We start from the raw sequence: 18,200 nt of genomic DNA, 5'->3' as shown, positions 1-18,200 counted from the left end.
AGTAAGTCTATGGCATCGACCACCCCACACCGACCTCTAGACCCATCACACAGTGCCACTCACATTGACCGATAAACCAAGTTCAGAACCCACGCGCTTACTAGCCGATCTAACTAGTCGCAGTTGATCGATCTCACAAAGGGTTCAGGCTCGGACCACCTTGGCCCCCAACTTGTTTCATTAGACGCATTCCGACTCCTGTAGGATTTCCACGTGTCGCTCAGCCACCGTTCTTCAGCCAATACTACAGACTGTGGAGCCAACAAAACCAACGGGAAATGCTCTGCTGAAGTCAAATGAGCAAGGTTTGAAGCCACGATCGCTTAGATGACGTTGTTGAATCTGCTTGCTATTTGGGCTCAGTTACTCTATCCCGGTTCTTGCATCCTTATATCGGTTATTGGTTGGACAGCGGACTGTTGGTCGAGGAGATCGGTGAGAGGCGGTATGCTGCTCAATGTTGTTTTTCTATTCCTACACGTCTTACCGGCGTTGTTGTGGATACAGTCCTATCAGAGGGGCACAGGAATGAGCGAATAACAAGAACAAGCCTACTAAATGAGTCAGAAATGTGCAGGTCCCTCGTTGCTATATATCTCTTCCGCCTTCCAGATACTTTAGCTCTCTCCCAGTGTGCCTCCTAGAGCCCAACATCCAGACCAAGGACCCATTCTAGGCCATACATGGCCAACTATCATTGCAGGATCACCTACGTGTTACACAAAATCTCAAAATAGATACGGAGCAAGCGCCAGGTTTCATCTTTATTCCAATTACGGCACTGGCTTCTATTTTTGGGGCATGGCTACAGTGGGATTGGGATATTTTTAGTTCAGCCAGAGAGGCATGTGGACTCCGTTTGCCTCAAGGTGTCCTTAACAGTCTTTTAGGGCCCATTTCTACCTGAGCCGTTGTTGATGAGACCTTCTGAGAAGATTACGGCTACCCAGCCTACTCCAATGACCTTTCATAAGGGCTAAAGAAAAACCAACAGAATTGCATTGAACAAACATCAACAACGCATAATCATGAAACTATCGTTAAAGACAGACCGTGACAGATGTAATGAGCGGATAGGATGGTATCAAAAGAATAGAATATACGGTTAAATGATGGTAAGAAGTGAAGAAAGAAGAAATACTGCAATAACAGCAGGAAAACCGAAACTGCGCGTCAAGTCAACGACATCAGGGAGTGACTGAATAAGAGACGATAGGCAACTGAAAATAATAACCAGGAAAGAAAGAAAAGAGAAGAGCAGAGAAGAGAAGAGAAAAGAGAAACAGGACGACAACCGGAATAAAATGGGGAGTTGAACGAAAGACTGAAATGAAAACAGGAGAAAGCTCACTATACAATTGCTGGATTTAAGTCACGAATACCCATCAAGTCATCGCTGCCATATCTGTCGTCAACCATGTGCTCTGTGATGAATATGGATCCCATAGGGATGCCACATTGCTAATTATGAAAGTATTCTCGCTAGGTTGATATCGATTTTCCAGATGTTGTGTGCGCTCGTGAGAAGACTATCACATCAACAAGAAGTTCCATTTGTTGCGTTTCATGACGTCTCGCCAATGGACCTGTCGTGTCCTGGGAATCTCGGGAACCTCAGGTTGGTTAAGTTGTTCAGTCCCTTGTGAAGGATCTTCCAGCTGCCAAGTGATGATAAGGCCACTAGTATTGATTGGAAAGTTAGGGTCCTCTGCAGCGTCGTGGGAATCATCTTCATCTCCAGTTGGTGGCACCGGACCTCCGGATTCTCGCCAGACTTCTTTCAAAACACGATACATCTTGCCGAAACTACCAAGCTTTCCTAAATACCCGAGGGCAACAATTCTCTCGGTTAATACTTTTCGGAAGTTACTGGACGGCGATGCAAATGCTCCTGCAATAAACAATGGCCAGACGAGGCAGCGATCAAAGCCACTGGAACCTGCGGGGATGTACTTGAGAATTTCGATCATGGTTGCCAACCAGGTGGTAATGGCAGGGTCGTTATAATCGACAGATGGAAGCAGGCTATAAAGATATAGGCGAGCCGCGATACGGTACAAGGCGGTGATGATCTTGGTCAACTTTTCTGGAACGACGGCTCCGCTAGAGGTAAAAGGTACCTCGAGTCTTGGATCAGCTGGCTCCGTCCAGTCAAGCTGTCCTGTCAACGCTGAGACGTGGCTTAGTATAGCCATATCATCTACGAGACCCTCTAGTCTCAATGACTCTAGACATGTGATTTCCGAAATCAGGTACATGACACGGTCATCACAGCCCATCAGCTGCTGTAGGCCAGATGTATGGCCACTGAGGTGCTTCGTCCGGTATGTGTGAGAGAAGTGCGGCGTCGCCCCCGCCATGGTAGCTGCTATGATATCGATCCATGCGACGAGAGTGATGTTGAACTGGCTGGGTGCATAGTTGAGTTTCTTCACTAGGTGGGCAACTCCCTGGAAGTGGGAAGTCCATGGCACATCGGGGAGATAATCATCTGGTTCGCCAAGGGAGCAGTGGAAGAGTATCAGGGCAAGTGTGGCATCGATAACCTGCATATAACCACTCTTTTTGCTCAGGAGACGACAAAGTTGAGACATTGCGTCATAGCGATGCTGCATAATGTCATGATCCATCTGGTCCTCCATACCCAGGCTACTCTTCAGGTGGATTGCGCCTACACTGAGGCAGCAATGAAAATATGCGCGATTGTTCTGCATAAGGCCGAAAACCTCCCTGATCCGAGCAGGACCAGCCTGGTGAACATCCACTATGGGGAAAATCAACAGCATGAAATTGTCAAGAAAGTGTTCAAGAAGGTGACGGTCCTTTTCATCTACAGGCATCATTGTCTGCAAGCATGTGGAGAGAGACTTGTTTGGGTATGCAAAGCCTCCTTGAGGATTAATCGGATTGAAGGGCTGCATTGGGCCATAGTTGTTCGCGAAGAATTCGTTACTGGCTAATGGCGGAGTTGGTATCGCTGGATTTGTGGTGCTGAAGCCCGACAATGCTAGGTTAGGCTGCAGAGGATTGTTGTTTAAGAACATCTGTTGGTCAGACCCGATATTGAGATCAAACGAAATGATAGGCGCCGCAACTGCTGGTGGCTCTGGTTTCGGCTCTATTGGAAGCCCGATAAGGGCCCCTGGAATGGCTGCTGAACCCTGATATGGTCCCTGTGCTGGTGTCGCGAAAGGATTTGGTTCTGGAAGCATTGCGCGACTGATGTCAAACCCAGATGTAGATGGGCTTTCTTCGCATAGAGCCTTGATCTTATCCATATACTCTGGAAACATGAACTTGTTGGAAAATGCTGAAACTGGAGTCTCTGTGGCTTATGACATACCTTGCAAGCTACTATTCTTCTCCATAACCTTCGTCTGGCGGATCCGACCTTTAATCCTTTCCCTTTGACCGCGCCGTTGCTCCATTGTGGCCCACCACTGAGGTGGTCTGTACACGCATTTAAGAGCATGAGTTGAACAATTTTTGCAAAATGGTCGGGTTTCATCGCACTTCTTCCTTCTCAACCGACAGGTAAAGCAACCTATACATACGCATGGTTAGCAGGGCTCAGCCCAAGAGACAGTTGCGACTGGAGCAGCATCGACATGGGTAATATGAAGATCCTACCTGATCGTGATCTACGGTAGGCCTTCGGTCCAGATCTACCGATGGGCTCATCAGCTTCGGAGAAGTCTGATGCAGCCCTATTCCTTCGAGCCTTGGACCGCGCTGAACTCGACATATTTGAGGTGCTGGCCAAGAAGCTTGGGCAGAACGGCTAACAGAGAGCACAGTTGACGTTATAGTTGGCAAGGACGGGAAGGTGTGAAGTTGTTGGAGATAGCTATACAGTCCACAGCTATCTTGATTGACTGTTTTGAGGAGCAGTAGAGTTTCAGAGTGATGACCTTTGCTGTTGACTGAAGCGAAGATGGTCAGAGAACAAAGGGTCAGGTTGGGGCAGGATAGGCAGGGCTTTTATGAAGTCATCCGGCCCTGGTATCCTGAGATATGTTGGATCCATCGACTAATTCTCAAACAAGGTGTATACCCCTCGTGCTTCTATTTTTTCCAACCTAGGGGTTAGACGCACGAGGATATTGTTTCAAGTTTTACCAGAACACTCAAATCTCGAGTGGAGATTGACGCCGAGCAACAAGGGGATTTTGGCATGGCGCTCTCGGATAGGCTGAGGACCCTCAGTTGGGATGTCTGGTGGTGGTTAGAGCCGTTGGTCAACATGGTTCCTGGAGGTGTAAGGTTGATCATCCACGCCGCCATGTTAGCCGCGGACTGGAGCAGATGGGTACAAGGATCACGCTGGGCGGATGGCTAATGTTCCTGTCAGGGTCTAAAGGTTGTCTAATCTAAGGGTGGTTGCCAAGGATCCTGATTGGTGGTTTAATAACAGTTACCCTAGATTTGGGACCTTCGAACACTCTTGACTCCCGCAACGCATAGAGCTCCAAATTTCGTCGCTGAACTTGGAATTTGACGCTAGTAATACGGCAAAGCTGCATCTTATACTCTCATTCTTTTCCAGGAATTTTTCCCATTTTTTTACGAATTTCCGCGAGTGAAAAAGATGTATATTGACCACTTTCCCTTTAGTCGCCATTGAAATTTGGGTTGAGATAAAGAGCAAAGATAATCTGACAGTTGACCCAATGGTCCAATGACGACGACCGGAACGCCGAAGTGAGACTCGGCCCGTGCAGCGGCGGGGCGGATCGGGGACGCTTGGACGTGATAACGTGCATAGGGCAAGCCTTAATTAGCAACATTTTTACCGCCAATACTGCAGGATATGGCAATTATCGGCGTCTAATCATACCTGTTCATTCGCCCACACAAGATTAAGCATGTTTATATTTAGCTAAATGACTACTTTAGCGTCATTATCCTATTAATAACTTCTGAAGTGGTCAGAATTAGCAACATTACGCTACCTGGATGCGGGGTACAACTCCCAGGGTTGCATAGCTCGTTGCCGCCGACAATATTCAATGCAAACCAATGGTTTAGCCGGGAAATACTCCGCGCAGGTTAAAAGAACCTGGAAACTGAATTAGGATTAATTTCGCCATTCTTTATCCAGTTGGAAGCTAACTTAGAAAGATAGATATGCTGAATATAGACGAACAGGCATTCTATCATGCTTGACTCTGTCGCCCTAACTGTGGTATCACCAACGTCGCTAAGATCGGACTGCGGCATGTTTAATTCTAAAAAAAGTAGTTCCCCATGGTTCTATATTCAGAATCTCAGATAGAGTGCATTGTCGATTACTGTTCTTTTAATAGATTATCCCGATGATGCAGTCGGCAGTCCTCAGAGCCTAGTCATACACATCCTTTGTACATTGCACCTACACCAAGTTACAGACCGTCGTCTTAATTTAGTATACCCCAAATGCAGTTTTAAACCGTCAAACTGCGCAACAGCGAAACGCTGAAACATCACATGGTGGGCTCTGCAACTGACTTTATTGTTGTTGTTGTTGTTGTTGTTGTTGTTGTTGTTGTTGTTGTTGTTGTTGTTGTTGTTGTTGCTGCTGCTGCTTCCATGCCATCGAGATACAGGACTACGCCGCATCGCTCCATGAAGACCCAAAAAAGCACTTGAACTTCATTGCGATATGCATAAGAATTTTCTTGCTCTTAGTCGTCAATTCTGTAGAAATTAATGTCCCAACCAATAAGATCGCAGGTTACCTATGGTTGACCTGTGATGAGAGCTATCGTCCGAGACTAAGTCAAGTAGCGCAATGTGATAGTCACTATCACACCGTTGGACCCCTCTTGCATCACCTGACCTCACCGTCCCCTCATTCTATAATACTATCTGCCAGTTTCTTTGGAACTGAACTATGCCAAAGGGTTCGTTCGCTTAAACGTTGTATGATCTTTCTCAGGTACACACACACACACACACACACACACACACACACACACACATCTATCCAATTCGTAGTTAGTATAGTAATTCATGATGCAAATTCTAGAGAAGGGTTACTGCCACTGTAAAACGTATGGTATCTTCAGCGCGCTACAATGAACCCACCCAGACCAAAAACAGTATGGATGACTTGATGTACAGTGTTTAATTGCTATTTAATTTCTCTCGTGACAAAAACAGCAAAATCTGCGAGAGTAGAATGCGGCAGTCTGACCCAACGGCCAACGATAGGTACATCAATTCATGCAATGCAGCCTATTCACATGTCACTGTACAGTAGCTCCACACTGCTGCAAGAGCGAGATGAAGGAATCAAAAGGATCCGAGATTTAACTCCAAGGTGATAAACCCGGTTATTTTCAACGATCAAAAGCAATTAACGAGAGTACTATTTGCTGTGCCGTAGAAGACTGGAAAGTAGACGCTGAAAGGCAGGAAGAAGTAAAAACGAAGGCAAACAAGGGAAAGGATGAAGAGTTGGAAGATGTAGTCAAAGACAATAGTCGAATGAGCTTAAGCTACCAACCAATCGCAAGGCTGTTGGGGAGAGAGGCACCGTCGTTGCCGCAGTGAATTCCGCTCCGCGAAAGGGTGGGATCACTGGTCTATATAGAAGTGACCTGGAAACGCCAGAAAATGTTGCTCCCGGTTATGTGTGGTGGATCGTGAATGCAGAGAAAACAAGTGATATCGACTTGGTTGGTCAGGACGTTCTCAACGGATCGACGCCTGATATTATAAAAATGCAGCGAATAGCATTCGATCAGGAGAGGCAAGATGGAATATGACTCGTAATAAATTCAAAGGAATCCATGCTCCGCACCGTAGCCGAGAGCTCCCAGAAGAGGGATTGGTTGACTGATGAAGAAAGCGAAACGAGGAGAGTCGCCCGGGCGGTTATACGTTGCGTTTAATTGCTCAAGCAGAGGAATATTTAGAACGGTTGAAGGAACCCCAGCGCTAAAGCACTCGGCCAGTCACGGGCTTCCATGGCGGTTGGCCTCCACCAGCCCGGCGCGTAGAGAAACCACAAACCTTCTCCCGTCGACCTCTCCCAGCCCTCCATGGGCGATTTCGAATTTCTCCATCCACGGAGACTTTCCCTCGGCGGCAACTTATTGGCCAGGGACAATGTCGTTCTCTGTGGTTGGGTTCTAACCTACTGCAAGTTGGTCACTCTAATCACCTCCCATTCAGGTTTCTCTGCGCTTCCCAGCCACTTGCTCGGACTACTTTGTGAGGGACGATGCCACTACGTTTCACTATCCCTGCATGTCACGGACTTAGTTTTCCATGCGATAGACAGTGATTCGATCCTTCAGAGTCTTGTTGCCATACTACCGTTTCACCGCCCCCCTACATGACTCCGTCGGTCAGACGCTTCTTCGCTACCCCATATACTTATACTTGGAGCGGCCCAGCTTCTCCGATTTTCTTCTCCTCTTTCTGCCCTTTCCTCGTCACGTTTCGTGTGTCACTGTATGATAACTGGCCACCTTCATTTGCTCTCTTTTCTTCTTCTTCAATTGTTATGAGGTGCTACTTAGTCTAGCAGAGTTATTGACTAACTCGCAAATTGATTGTTGCATCGAACAAACTCCGCCTTAAAAACTTGTACCAGCTGACATAGATATTATGGTAGGAATAACAGCTTCTACTGGTTGCCCAGTATCGTTCTAACCTTAGCTCGGTATAGGAGTCGCTACGTAATCGACGTAAGGCAGCGCCTGCGTCTTTGGACGTGAAGAATACTGCACAATTCTATCCAGCATGGACTGTCGTGAAAAAGCGTCAATCGGAGTCGACAGACTTTGCCGACACTGATTTTGAATATGGCTCCTCAGACGAGGAGTCTCCGCGGATGAGTCTGGGCTCAGTAGGTTCACCTCTCCATTTTCAACCAGATTCGGATCGTTGATCACCTTGCTAGTTTGGTCGCGATAGTAGATCTTCCCTTTCCACGCCAGAGCTACCTACGCCTGACCAGGCCCCAACGGAGCCTTTTAGCTTCCAGCTTGACAAAAGGATCAAGGGACCTTCTGGACCGCATCTCTTCAGATCCTCTATTGCTTCTTATGGGTCTGCGCCATCGACTGCCGAAATTGACGTCTACTTTGAAAGATCACCTGTTCAGTCTCAACTCGCCCAGGCCCCATATTCTGGGACACAGTTTTCTGAAACTCCAGCTACTCAGTCCCAGTTCGCCCTTACTGCAACACCTAGCGCACGATCTCAGTTCTCAGAGGCGTCAAGTGCTCGGTCGCAATTCTCAGAGACCCAAAGTTCTAGATTCCAGTATTCTGAACCCCCCAGTGGTCGGTCCCAGCTCTCCGTATCTGAGAGCTTAACCTCGAGGGCTCAGTTTTCCGAGGCCCAAAGCTCGAGATTGCAGTACTCTGAACCTCCGAGTGCTCGATCTCAGCTCTCCGTTCCCGAGAGCTCGAATCCCAGAACTCAATTCTCCGAGACCCAAAGTTTGAGGTTTCAATACTCCGAACCTCCAAGTGCTCAAACCTATTTTTCTGGGACGTCAAGTACTCGGCCTAATATCTCCATTGCTGAGACCCCGAACTCAAGAACGCAGTTCTCTGAGCCTCCAACCGCACGATCATTCTACTCAGAGACGTCGAGTACTCGGCCCCAATTCTCTGTCGCCGAGACTCCAAATTCGAGGATGCAATTTTCTGAGCCTCCAAGTGCTCGATCCCAATTCTCAGAGACGAAGAGTACTCGCTCCCAGGTTTCTTCGGAAAATCCTTACTCCAGAACCCATTTTACTGAGACCCCAAGCTCGAAGTCCCAGTTCTCTGCGGGCGAGGTTTCAATGGATAGGTACCAATTCTCTCCTTGCACCCCCAAGGCCTTCACAACCGTGCACCCAGACGTTTCGCAGGTGGAGGAGAGCGAAATCCGAGGCTGGATACCCAGCCAGGTAGCACACTGGATGCATATCGCCGGATATGATGACTACGTTATTGAAAAGTTCATGGTCAACGATATCACCGGCTCTGTTCTGCTAAGTCTCCAAATCGATGATCTCAAGGAACTCGGAATCAAGTCATTTGGCAAGCGCCATCAGTTAATGTCCTCGATTGACCATTTACGCTCGACTATGCGGAAAACACCAGATCTCGAACCACCTGTCAATCACAGGCGCTCATATGCAATGTCCGTATCTCCAACGGGAGAAGTACTTTCCAGGGAAGTCATTGGCCCGGGTAGTGGCCGGCAGGTTGTAGCAGGAGAAGCTGTCTCTATTGTCGGCATTGAGCAGGTTCTTCCTAAGCCTCATAACTGCTCCAAGGGAGAAAACTGTCCCAAGTATAGAAGGCGCCAGCGCCAGCTGGAGAAGCTCGCTGCGGAATTCCCTGACGCTGTTCTCTTGCCAGGAGGTTCAATGCTCACAGGAAATCCTGGAAACCCAGACACGGCAAAGAACCTCCTACGTCCTACATCCGATGCTGGGCCCTCGATTGTCGCTTCGTCAGACATCTTTGGGCCAGCCCAAGAAACTCCCAGACTCTGTGAAGAAGCGCTGAACGAGGTTCAGAAACTCGATCCACAGGAAAGCATTAGACAATTTCTCAATTACCAGCACGTGGAACCATGTGACCCTGAGTCAGAGCCAGCCCCAGCTGCCGGACAGCCCGCAGAACCCGCCCCTGCGCTGACTCCTCCAGCTTCTCACACAAACAACATGGCTGCAAACCTTCGTAGCCTACCCAAGTTGAAGATTCCTACAGACTATGACTCCGATGACCTTACAACGGCTGTTACAACCCAGCGAACGATCACTCCGTCCGTGGCAACCCAGGCGTATGGTTCTCCGACTGTAATCCAACAGTACGGTCCGTTCAGTTCTATGAGAACTATGGACCATTACCGCCAAGGCACGCCTTTTTCCGAGATGGATGCCCCGATCACCGCAATCCCTAATGATCCTGTTGGTCGTGATGTCTCGCAGTCTGTTCCGCCAGATATGCGCTATGGTAACCTCATGCAACTCCGCCATCAAAGACTTGCGCCACGTAGCGCCTTCTTACGCCCTCAACCTAGCCCACCGCAGCATCGTGCTCAGGGACGACCACTTACTCCTATCGATGATCCAGAGGACTTGAGGAAGAGAAGCCCGCGTATAGGATTCCACAAACCCAGCTCCTCAGACACATCTCTCTCTTCGGACCCAGATGTCACTAAAAGTGGATATATGAAAAAACGGAAACAGGCTCGCTTCCTTCGCCACGAATGGCAAGATGCGCACTTTACCTTGCGTGGAACCAATTTGGCTATGCACAAAGATGAGCTTGCTGCCATTCGCAACTCCAAAGCTCTGGATTCAATCGACGTCGATGATTATGCGGTCGCTTGCTCATCACTGGCAACTAGCTCTAAACTGACCGCCGCATTCAAACGGTCGGTCCTACGCAGTGGGAACAATATCAGCAAAGATGATACAGCGTTCGCCTTTTCCCTGATCCCTTCGACAAGGGAAAATGAGAAGAAGGCATTGTTTGGGAACAGTAATGTTAAGGGTCATCATTTTGCGGTCAAGACTCGAGACGAACGGATTGACTGGATGCGAGAGCTGATGCTTGCCAAGGCCCTCAAGAAGGGTAAAGAAGGCGGTGCCTCGATGCAAGTAAATGGCAATTTCATCTAGACTGCCGTTTTCTACACTACACCTGGCTTTTGATCATTTCCCTTCTCCATTCAGATCTCGGACCCTCTTCAGATTGCATGACAGGCCCCATCAAATTGTCCTACCTGTATTTCTAAACCCATATCGCATATGTGGCTTTGAAGATTTTCACTCACTGCATCACGATGTTTTGATATCGCATTCCGTTTGGGATTTCCTTTGTTACGACCGCATGAACAGGAAAAAGACGCATCGTCGCAGGACGACCAAAGCCATATACCCCAAATACCCCGACTTTAGTTGTTTTTGCTTGTTGTGCTCCATTTCTCGGCTTTATGTATATACAACACCAGTGGGACTCTGTGCATCAATTTGAAACTTTAACGAGATCCTGTGAGTACTATCCCCTGAATGACGAAGCGTTATCCATAATAGAATATGTTAGGAATGTGCCATTACGCTACGCTAGGAAGGTGGAGCCCTGGGATTTGATTAGACACTTGATGTTTCAAAGTGATATAGTAGTAATGTGGCAAGGAACATTTGGAGTTAATTAGTGGCCTATTTTCTACTCCGAATTTAATAGTTTTGACATAAATAAATGCCAAGAAATAACTAGTGGTTTTGTCGAGTCTGACCGCCGCCCCTCGACAGTTTGTCCATAGCACTGTACATACATTTTCTGTATGTCCTAGACATCGCATGCGGTCCGGTGGTCTCCACCCCAATTTTGGTGGTCATCATTGCACCAATACGTGTCAATTATGAATTACCAAGGTATTGCGCTGTATGATTTGGACATTTGGTACGATGGCGTCACCCAGTGTTGATGTGACATTGAACGCAAGACATTCGTCACTCACTAAAACCACACGCCCACGAAGGGCTGTTCGGCCATGTGACTTGTGCCGTATACGCAAGTCACGATGTGTGATTTCCCCTGGGTATTCTTGCTGTACGGTTTGTCAATCCCGCCAAACACCATGTACCTTTGATCGAAACCCGCCACCTCGGCCTTCGCGTTTGCAGCCAGGCAAGAGCCGCGACCTTCATCAGCAGTCAACTGAAATAGCGGCACGCTCCAGGAAGGTGCATCGCAACTTAGCTCCAAATGTGAGAGAAGGGCAAGGAGCCTTGACTCAGCCAAAGATGAACCATGTCAGGAGCGCGGTTGATCAGTCTCCCACATCTTCGTTCGAATCAAGTTACCAGAGCCCCCTACCACCGGGAGCTATGACAGGAGAGCGTGATGTTGAAGTACAGAGTTATCAGGATATACTTTCCGCGCATGCTTCACGAAGGGATAGGGAAGATAAAGATGGCTCGTTGGGGTTGGCCAAATCGAATTTTGCCGAATTGTACGGGCTTACGAGTGACATGGAGCCTATCCTTATGGTAAGGACAGTCCAATTGCTTAAGAAATAATTTCCTGACAACGCCTTAGCGGCATCGTCCATATGATCCTCAGTCACATGAGTTCCGTCTTGAGACTCATAGTATTCGGCGTGTGCTGCACGAAGATATGGGTATGCAATATCCAGTTACATTTCATGTTGTAAGGGACGAAAAGGCAATTGGCTACCAAAATTATATTGAACAAGATGCAATTGAGCGTTGTGTTGTGCCATACGGCCCCAGCCTAATCAATCTCTTTTGGAGAATAGTTCACCCGTGTTATCCTATTCTAAACAAAGGCAAGTTCATAGAGCGATATACGACATCTTATCGTGAGATAGAAGCACCCATATTAGGAGCAGTGTATCTCATTTCCTTGAACTGGTGGACCTACGATCGAGAGCTCAGCAACAAATCAGCGCCGAAAGAAGTATTGTTAAGAGAACGAGTTATTGAAGCAATTCAGAATAGCTACCACAGACCTAAGCTATCGTCAGTTGCGGCTATGTTACTGTTGGTGCAATGCAAGCCAGAGGATGCCTTGAATCCGGACCACACGTGGACCTGGGGATATACAAGTCAAGCACTTGCAGTTGGTGAAGCATTAGGACTCCATTTGGATGCCAGTTCTTGGGACGTTCCTGATTGGGAGCGCGGGCTACGTAAGAGGCTCTCTTGGGCACTTTATATGCAAGACAAATGGACTTCCTTGATGCATGGGCGACCCAGTCATATTCACGATGACAACTGGGGAGTCGAAGACATCGAGGACAGTGATTTCTATGAACCTGATGAGAATAAGGACTCAAGAAATGACGACGTTCCCATGAACGATATTCAGGCGGGGAGAAGAGGATTTTTGGAGATGGTCATATTGTCTAAAATTCTCAGTACGATATTAACAGACTTCTTTTCGCTGCGTGCTAGCAAATCTCAAGACACTGTTGAGCTTTATCAACGAGCATTTCCTGTCATAGAGAAGCTGCAAATCTGGTACGAGAATGTTCCACATTCACTGCGCATGGATAGGCAGGTTCCCCGGCGACTTTGTGCAAATGGTATGTCGTACTGCTCTTATATAATGCTTCAGAATTAACGAAAACAAGGTTTCCTTCATCTGTCCTATCACGGTCTAGTCTTAACACTTATGCGGAGAATTATTAGATCTACTGCACTTGCTCCACTTTGCTCACATGTTGCTGTTCTCAACGATACTCGTAAGCTTGCTAGTGGCTCGGCCGAAGCTGCGATGGCTTTCGTCCGTACACTGCGTCCGGATCATTTGGAAGCCTTCTGGTTTTTCTGTAAGTAGTATCATATATCTGGTGGTTGCGTCTATTAAATCCCCTTTTCACTAACAATTTCTTCACGCCCAGCATCAGGGTTTAATTTCTCCTTGATCGGGTCTTTCGTCACCTTGCTTCTAGTAACGTCTCATTCGGAAGCTGAAAAAGCTCACTGGAGGGAGCGCCTGAACGATTATCTATGGAACCTCCGCATCATGGGGAAGGGAAACGAGCCAATGCGTTATGCAGTCAACCGTCTCGAAGGAGCAATACTTCGAGGAATGGAGCATGCTTTGGCCGTGAAAATTGCACCAGCGCCTTCGGAACATATACCAAATGAACAGAACATATTTCTCACAACACCATTTCCCCAGCATTCACTACAGTTTCCATCCCCCAACCATCAGATCTGCGGCATGGACATGAGCATTCATCCAGCCATATCATCTACACCTTCCCACGCTCCAGGATATTGGCTCACACCTTTCATCAGCGAAGATATATCAAATCTGAACCTAAAGCACTTTGACTGGCTCACAGAAAGTTAATGCGAGCCAGATGATAATAGGCTTTTGTTTTCACTCTTCTCTTTTCCTTTCATGCAGATACCCCTGCAGTTACTTACCACAATTGCCTCGGATTAGCTAATGCTATGCCTTATATGTAGGTACATTACTTCATATTAAGCTTGATCTCAGCACAGGTGCTATGGATATACTTTCTTTCCTTTCTGCTCTCTCCTTTTCTGTTCTTTTTATCTCTTATGCTATGTACATTCACCGTTCTTCACAGTACTTGGCAGGCAAGGAGCATTACCCGGTGACTTAATAAGCGGATTCAGTTCGACAGGAATCTACTAACTATGGAGAAAAATGAACTGAAAGTGACCTCTCCATCATCCACGAATAGCCCATATCTCAGGGTTCCCCCTTTATCGTCGTAATGTTTTGGTTGAAAACGATAACTAATCGCCCTCCCGCCCACAAAAACTTCCAGGGCATCTCCTATCATAAGGACTTTTACGGGTTCATCTTCCCCAATTGAAACGTTATCGTGCCGCACTAGTTCATGGCCATCAACTTCTCGGGGGAGGTACAATTTGTACTGGTCGGCCCAAAAGTCATCGAGGGAAGGAGGGCACAGCGATAATGAGATAGAGAAGAGAGGTTTTCCTGATTCAGTTTGCGTGGGAGTAAAACGCAGCCAATATCCGGCAAGATCTGAATCTGCGTAAAATAGGACACCAAATGATGCTGCATCACTCGAGGAGAACGTGAAAGACATAAAGGTCGACAAGGGCGAATTGGCACCGGAATCAGCTGATGCTGGATAGAGAAAATGCTTCTTGACTGCACCATGAGAGTTTAATGTGACAGATGAACGCTGGAAAATAGGTTCCGAGCAAAAGTACTCTGACAGGATCTCCTTGATTGGCTCAATTCTAAGAGATCCATCAGGTGCAGCAGATACCTGTCGCGGGTAGGCCATGTCTCCTCCCCACATCCATTTCTTGTCTGCCTCGCAGCGATCGGCTATCCAGCCGAAATACACGCGCTTTGATGGATCCCTAGCCTTGGGGCAGGACTTTGCTGCGTACCATCTTCTCCCATCCCAACGCCCGGCAGAGCCATCCTTGGGCTTCCGGAAGGGACCACGCGGTGTATCAGACACTCGATATACCGTACCGGCATGAGGAGAAGCGAATCGTGAGTAAACGAGGTACCATTTACCATTGGGGAGTGTGAAGAGCTCTGGACATTCAGGGCAGAACATGTCATTTGGAGCAAAGAAAGGTTCTGGTTCCAAGTGCCAAGTATTCAAGTCCGTCGATATCAACAGTGCAAGGCATCCTCTGGTCCAATGCGGGCCTTTGGACAGGCGTGTAGCCACCAGCATCCAATACTGCCGCTCTTCCTCATTGAAAAGCACATATGGATCACGGAAGTCAATATCCTCGAATGACGTGAGATTTGCAACTGTCTCAGAGCTTATGGAGATCGGCTCTGGATATTTCCCGAATGATGACCCTTCCATATCGGAGGACGCCGCATGAATGATTACTTGTTTGCCATCCTGGGACAGATTATATCCCGTATAGAAGATGTGCATGTTTCCGTCGGGTCCAATAACTGCCGAGCCAGTCCATGCACCATCAGAGTCATAATTTGCTGGCTTCTCATCTGGAACAATGGCTGGGGAGCTATCTCTAGTCCATTGAATCAAATCGTTGGAGCGAAGATGCGACCAATACGAACGAAGTCTCTCAGGATGATGAACAGTATGAGGTGGTGTAGTCAGATGAAAAAGATGGTAAGTACCATTGACAAGGATTGGAATCGCATCGGCAGATCCCTGGTTAGGAGAAGGCCGTCTGAAGAATGACGGCGATACTGCCGTGAGCGACACCATGTTGACGAGTCCTGCAGGGGTGAACTGGCTGAATTGCTTGCAGAATTTTTGTGGCCTTGAGTTTTGAGACATTGAATGTAGGGTGCACCACCTCTTAAATCATTCGAAAGACCCCGGTATCTCCTGCAGATGCAACCTGCGACTTGAATCACACCGTCGTCTATATAGTACTTCGCGCTTGCCGCCGGGCTCGGCCACTTTCCGGCACGAAGCTCTTAAGAAGATGCCGCCTTGGCATTCGTACAGCCAATCGGCATCGTCCATTTGATCTCCTTGTGCCGGTGATGTCTATCGCTGTGCCCCGTGGGGAGAGAACGTTAAATGTGGCTCTCGGAGAAATCCTAGAGTTCGATCACAACAGTCGTTTTCCGGTTTCAAGTGATGTGGAGTACCCCCCAATCCTTACAGAAATCTATCGGGTGCCCCATGGCCAGAACTCGGTTCTGTCATCGTGAGCAATCCTGAAAAAGCATCTCATGCGTGCCGTCGGCATCTTGTCTCGATCTAACCGTTAAGCTGCAGCTTTAGTCCGACATACACTAACATGAGTTACATAGTAGTATTTAAAAAGTGGAACCCCACTAATCTTCAAATTTTTTTCTTTATCCTACAGGTTGTTTTTTCTTCTGAGAACTTGTCTCTAGGCTCACTGTTCTTGTCTGAAGACAGCTTACAGTCATGGCTATCATCAAAAACTTTTATGCCTGGCTTTTCTGTGCCTTTGCCGCATTGGGCGCATGCCTTTATGGCTACGATGGTGTATACTTTACAGGAGTATCTGCCATGGACGCTTCGTCCAGCACTTCGGCGAGAGGCAGTCTGATGGGTCATACGCCATTCCAGCCTCAAGCCTTTCACTAATGACCTCAGTCATCAACATTGGAGAGCTTGTGGGCTCGCTGACGGCAGCGCCGCTCAATGACCTTGCAGGCCGCAAAGGGGTGTTCTTTATTGCGTCGATTATGGTTGTGGTCGGTGTGGTCTTACAATTGGCAACAGATCACAAACACTCCATGATAATCGCAGGTAGAATCTTGCTAGGCTATGGTGTAGGGAACTTCTCGGCGACATCCCCTCTGTACATTGGAGTAAGCTCAAATTTTCATGCTTGAGACAAAAATACTTTTGCTAATGATCATCTTAGGAGATCGCTCCTACTCGAATTCGTGGCCCTTTACTCATGTGCTGGCAACTAGTCCTGTCAATCTCCCAAATTATTGCCGCTGCTATTAATCGTGGTACACAAGGCATAGGCAGCACTGTGGCCTATCGTGTCCCCATGGGCGTACAGCTTGTGTTCCCGCTGCTCGTTCTAGCTTTCCTTTGGTGGGTACCAGAGTCCCCGCGCTGGTTACTCCGCAAGAATAAAGTAGACGCGGCCAGGAAATCATTGCAGAGCGTCAACCGGGACGACAAGTCGTACATTGCCGATGACGACCTAGCTATTTTACAACGGGACATAGACAATGAAAAGCAACTTGCGGAAGTCTCGTCCTGGTTGGACCTAATTCTAGACCCCATCGAGCGACGCAAGACCATTTATTCTGCAGGTGCACTCGTCGCACAGCAGGTCAATGGTATCCAATGGTTCTATTACTTTGGCACTGTCTTCTCAAAGGCAATCGGACTCTCCGATCCGTTCCTTATGACCTTGATCGTTTTCATCATCCAAGTCGTCGTTGTGTTGTGTGCGGTGTTCTGCGCCAACAAACTACCCAGACGGCCACTTCTACTCATCACCACGGGCATTATGGGCGTTTCTATTTTCGTAGTGGGATGCCTGGGCATCCCAGGCGGAGAAGTGTCTCACACATTCGGCAAGGTGATCATCAGCTTCGTCATCATTGAAATCACAGCATTCAATTTCGCCTGGGGGCCTCTAGGCTGGACAATCGTAGGCGTCCACATGTAACTCCAGCGATATAGATCAGAATTTACTAACATCAGCAGGCCTCCGAAATGGCCGTTGGCCGCAACAGAAACAAAATCTACGCTGTCGCGGTAGCCTGCTTCTGGGTAAGAATTTCGACGAACACACCCCTCAAGTACTACTCTAGTCGACACCACTAACAAAACTCAACTGCAGATAACTGTCTGGGCAATCGTCTTCACCCTCCCTTACCTATACTATTCAGCCAATCTCGGCCCCAAAACCGGCTTCGTATACACCGGACTCTGTGTTATCACCTTCGTATATGTTTATTTCTGCGTCGGCGAGGTCACCGGTCGCTCGATGGAGGAGATTAACTGGTTCTTTATCAATGGGATCCCGGCGCGCAAATGGCGTGATCAGCCTTTTCCTGTTGTCGGGGAGACGCCATCTGAGAAGAGTCTAGAAGTGAACCAGAAGAACGGTGTGAATATACGGGTTGAAGGCCCATGACTGCATTTTACAAGGTTCTGGTGTATAGTATGGACGACATAACCTCGGCTAGTATAATGGGCATGTAGTAATTGGAAACAATATCATGGTATTCAAATCATTCGCTCCTCGAAAACGAAACGCTACT

At 47.8% G+C, this 18,200-nt stretch overlaps 5 protein-coding genes across 5 annotated transcripts; 3 read left to right on the top strand and 2 right to left on the bottom strand.

The window, feature by feature from the left end:
* Nucleotides 1–1,532: 1,532 nt before the first annotated feature.
* Nucleotides 1,533–3,428, bottom strand: ABOM_007050 (fungal specific transcription factor domain-containing protein; the record flags this gene model as incomplete). Its single annotated transcript, XM_022534179.1, has 2 exons — nucleotides 1,533–3,283; nucleotides 3,344–3,428. The coding sequence occupies 2 exons, from the start codon at nucleotides 3,426–3,428 to the stop codon at nucleotides 1,533–1,535; spliced, it is 1,836 nt and encodes a 611-aa protein (XP_022387906.1).
* Nucleotides 3,429–6,773: 3,345 nt separating this feature from the next.
* Nucleotides 6,774–10,621, top strand: ABOM_007049 (SAM and PH domain protein (Boi1); the record flags this gene model as incomplete). Its single annotated transcript, XM_022534178.1, has 3 exons — nucleotides 6,774–6,857; nucleotides 7,658–7,837; nucleotides 7,892–10,621. The coding sequence occupies 3 exons, from the start codon at nucleotides 6,774–6,776 to the stop codon at nucleotides 10,619–10,621; spliced, it is 2,994 nt and encodes a 997-aa protein (XP_022387898.1).
* Nucleotides 10,622–11,749: 1,128 nt separating this feature from the next.
* ABOM_007048 (fungal specific transcription factor domain-containing protein) lies at nucleotides 11,750–13,829 on the top strand (the record flags this gene model as incomplete). Its single annotated transcript, XM_022534177.1, has 4 exons — nucleotides 11,750–11,995; nucleotides 12,045–13,053; nucleotides 13,102–13,299; nucleotides 13,372–13,829. 4 exons carry the CDS (start codon nucleotides 11,750–11,752, stop codon nucleotides 13,827–13,829), a joined length of 1,911 nt encoding a protein of 636 aa, XP_022387897.1.
* A 289-nt stretch (nucleotides 13,830–14,118) lies between these two features.
* On the bottom strand, nucleotides 14,119–15,690 carry ABOM_007047 (uncharacterized protein; the record flags this gene model as incomplete). The annotated part of the gene is made up of 1 exon (XM_022534176.1): nucleotides 14,119–15,690. One exon carries the CDS (start codon nucleotides 15,688–15,690, stop codon nucleotides 14,119–14,121), a length of 1,572 nt encoding a protein of 523 aa, XP_022387915.1.
* A 678-nt stretch (nucleotides 15,691–16,368) lies between these two features.
* On the top strand, nucleotides 16,369–18,073 carry ABOM_007046 (sugar porter family MFS transporter; the record flags this gene model as incomplete). The annotated part of the gene is made up of 5 exons (XM_022534175.1): nucleotides 16,369–16,507; nucleotides 16,561–16,778; nucleotides 16,835–17,584; nucleotides 17,641–17,706; nucleotides 17,777–18,073. 5 exons carry the CDS (start codon nucleotides 16,369–16,371, stop codon nucleotides 18,071–18,073), a joined length of 1,470 nt encoding a protein of 489 aa, XP_022387914.1.
* Between the last annotated feature and the right edge of the window lie 127 nt (nucleotides 18,074–18,200).

This window comes from Aspergillus bombycis (genome assembly GCF_001792695.1).
Source record: "Aspergillus bombycis strain NRRL26010 chromosome Unknown contig00059, whole genome shotgun sequence".
Lineage (NCBI taxonomy): Eukaryota > Fungi > Ascomycota > Eurotiomycetes > Eurotiales > Aspergillaceae > Aspergillus > Aspergillus bombycis.
The sequence above is the reverse complement of the archived record's forward strand: the minus strand, read 5'-3'. Positions and strand labels throughout refer to the sequence as shown.